Below are 1,816 nucleotides of genomic sequence, written 5' to 3'. Positions count from 1 at the left end.
CCTGAATAGGAGCCATGAGAATGAGGGTTCAATTCCTGGCCTCACTCAGTGGGTTAAGGATCCAGTGTTGCCATGGCTGTGGTGTAGGTCGCAAACGCACCTCTTGCATTGCTCTGGCTGTGGGTGGGCCAGCAGCTGCTGCTCCAATTCAACCCTAGCCTGGGAACTTTACACAGCAGATGCAGCCCTTAAAAAAAAAAAAAAAGGAAGGAAGAAGAAGACCTTAACCCTATTATTTGTTTGTATAACTGAACATGAGATCACATTTGGCTCTTTGAGGTGCTAATGGAACTAAGCCCTCTCTTCTGCTGGTTGCTGTTTCACAATACTTACATGAATATCTGCTCGATCTTGAAAGGCAGCATTAATCAGCATAGTAATCACCCTAAGAAGGCTATAAAAACAAAAGTTCATCTTTCTTTGATTGAAGAATAGCACCTCTCTGTCCTTTTGAACTCTGCCTCAACCTCACTCAAGTGATTGTATCAGCAATGAAGATATTTTGTATTTTCCTGACCTTTGTCTTCACTGTGTCTTGTGGTCCAGCAGGTAATATCTGTTAATACGGGAAAAGAGGGAAAGCCAACTTTTTTATATAAATGCTTGACTCTGGAAAATATATTGTTAGGAGGCTCCATATGAATTCATAATGCAATTCACTGATGATTTTGCATGAGAGGCAATGAGTGGAACTGATAATTGAGAATATAATAGGGAAGAATGACCAACATAGTAGAACTAAACCTGTTTCTTGTTTTGTTTTCGTTTTTAAATGCAATTTAATTGATTCAAGCTTCTACAACTGGTTTGGTATTACAGGGTAAAGGAGAGGGGTCTTGGGATGGATGGCTATTTACAACACAAAATATATAGATTACACTTTCCACATTCTTTTCTCTTTCTCTTGAGGGAGGATGCACAGATTAGATATTTAAGAGTATTCTATTTACAACAACAACAAAAGAGTTAATGGCAAAGAAAATATTGTTGGATAAACATGTACTTACAGTGTACAAATCTCTAGTGAATATAACCCAAATTCTTTAACATGGTTTCCTGGGCATGATTTTAGAAACAAAATAGTTTAACTTTATACTTTAAGCAACTTTATTTACTCATCTATCTCTCTAGCTATCTCTTGATCCATCTACCTACACAAGGGGATTAAGCCTGGATTCATGATCATACCTATTTTTTCCTAGTTTTACAGAGGAAAACAAGAGAAAAAACAAGAGAAATTGAAGAAAGAAAAAGTCAATGTTACCTTGTTCGTGGTGCTTGCAAGACTTCATGCAACACCTGGGAATACGTATTTAATTACTGTGATTCCGAGCCCTGCTGTGTTGTACGGGAATACGTAATACCAGGCAGTCAAAGCACCACCACTAAAGCTTATGAAGATGTAAATTATAGTTTTATTACACTACCTGCTACTACCCATGCAAATTATAATTCTTCTATTTTGTTACCTAACAATACTGATGTAAATTAAAATTCAAGTATGTAACACTACATGGTAACCATATTACTAATAAAAATGAACTTTCTACTTTCTGTAAGTCTATTTTCAAATCTTCTCCTTTAGCGTTCTGGGTTATACAACTATGTCACGGCAGCTGGTGAGTTCGATGTTAGGATACTACAAGAGAAATAAAGAAGAGTGGCAGTGTCTATTCAACTGCCAAAAGTGCTCTCTATATGCACATGGCCAGCATTCGGCATCGTGAAGACTTCCCTTTACCTCCGGCCTATTTATTTGCCCTGTGTACTACTCTGGTTAATTTCATATGCTCTTTTAGGTATCAGCCATCAGTCA

At 37.4% G+C, this 1,816-nt stretch overlaps 1 protein-coding gene across 1 annotated transcript; it reads left to right on the top strand.

The window, feature by feature from the left end:
* Positions 1-476: 476 nt before the first annotated feature.
* Positions 477-1,554, top strand: DEFB113 (defensin beta 113). The gene is made up of 2 exons (XM_021100003.2): positions 477-549; positions 1,203-1,554. The coding sequence occupies exons 1-2, from the start codon at positions 492-494 to the stop codon at positions 1,490-1,492; spliced, it is 348 nt and encodes a 115-aa protein (XP_020955662.1). The 5' UTR covers positions 477-491; the 3' UTR covers positions 1,493-1,554.
* Positions 1,555-1,816: the final 262 nt, after the last annotated feature.

Source organism: Sus scrofa, chromosome 7, assembly GCF_054392235.1.
Source record: "Sus scrofa isolate SSC_HxYL_T2T_F1_AM1 chromosome 7, Sscrofa_HxYL_maternal_Yorkshire_Landrace_v2.0, whole genome shotgun sequence".
Lineage (NCBI taxonomy): Eukaryota > Metazoa > Chordata > Mammalia > Artiodactyla > Suidae > Sus > Sus scrofa.
Note: the sequence above shows the minus strand (reverse complement) of the source record. Positions and strands in the feature narration are given on the sequence as shown.

Coding starts and splice junctions, on each gene's coding strand:
- DEFB113 (XM_021100003.2), top strand. CDS start 492: ATGAAGATATTTTGTATTTTCCTGACCTTTGTCTTCACTGTGTCTTGT. Junction 550..1,202: donor TGTGTCTTGTGGTCCAGCAG/GTAATATCTGTT, acceptor ATTTTTTCCTAG/TTTTACAGAGGAAAACAAGA.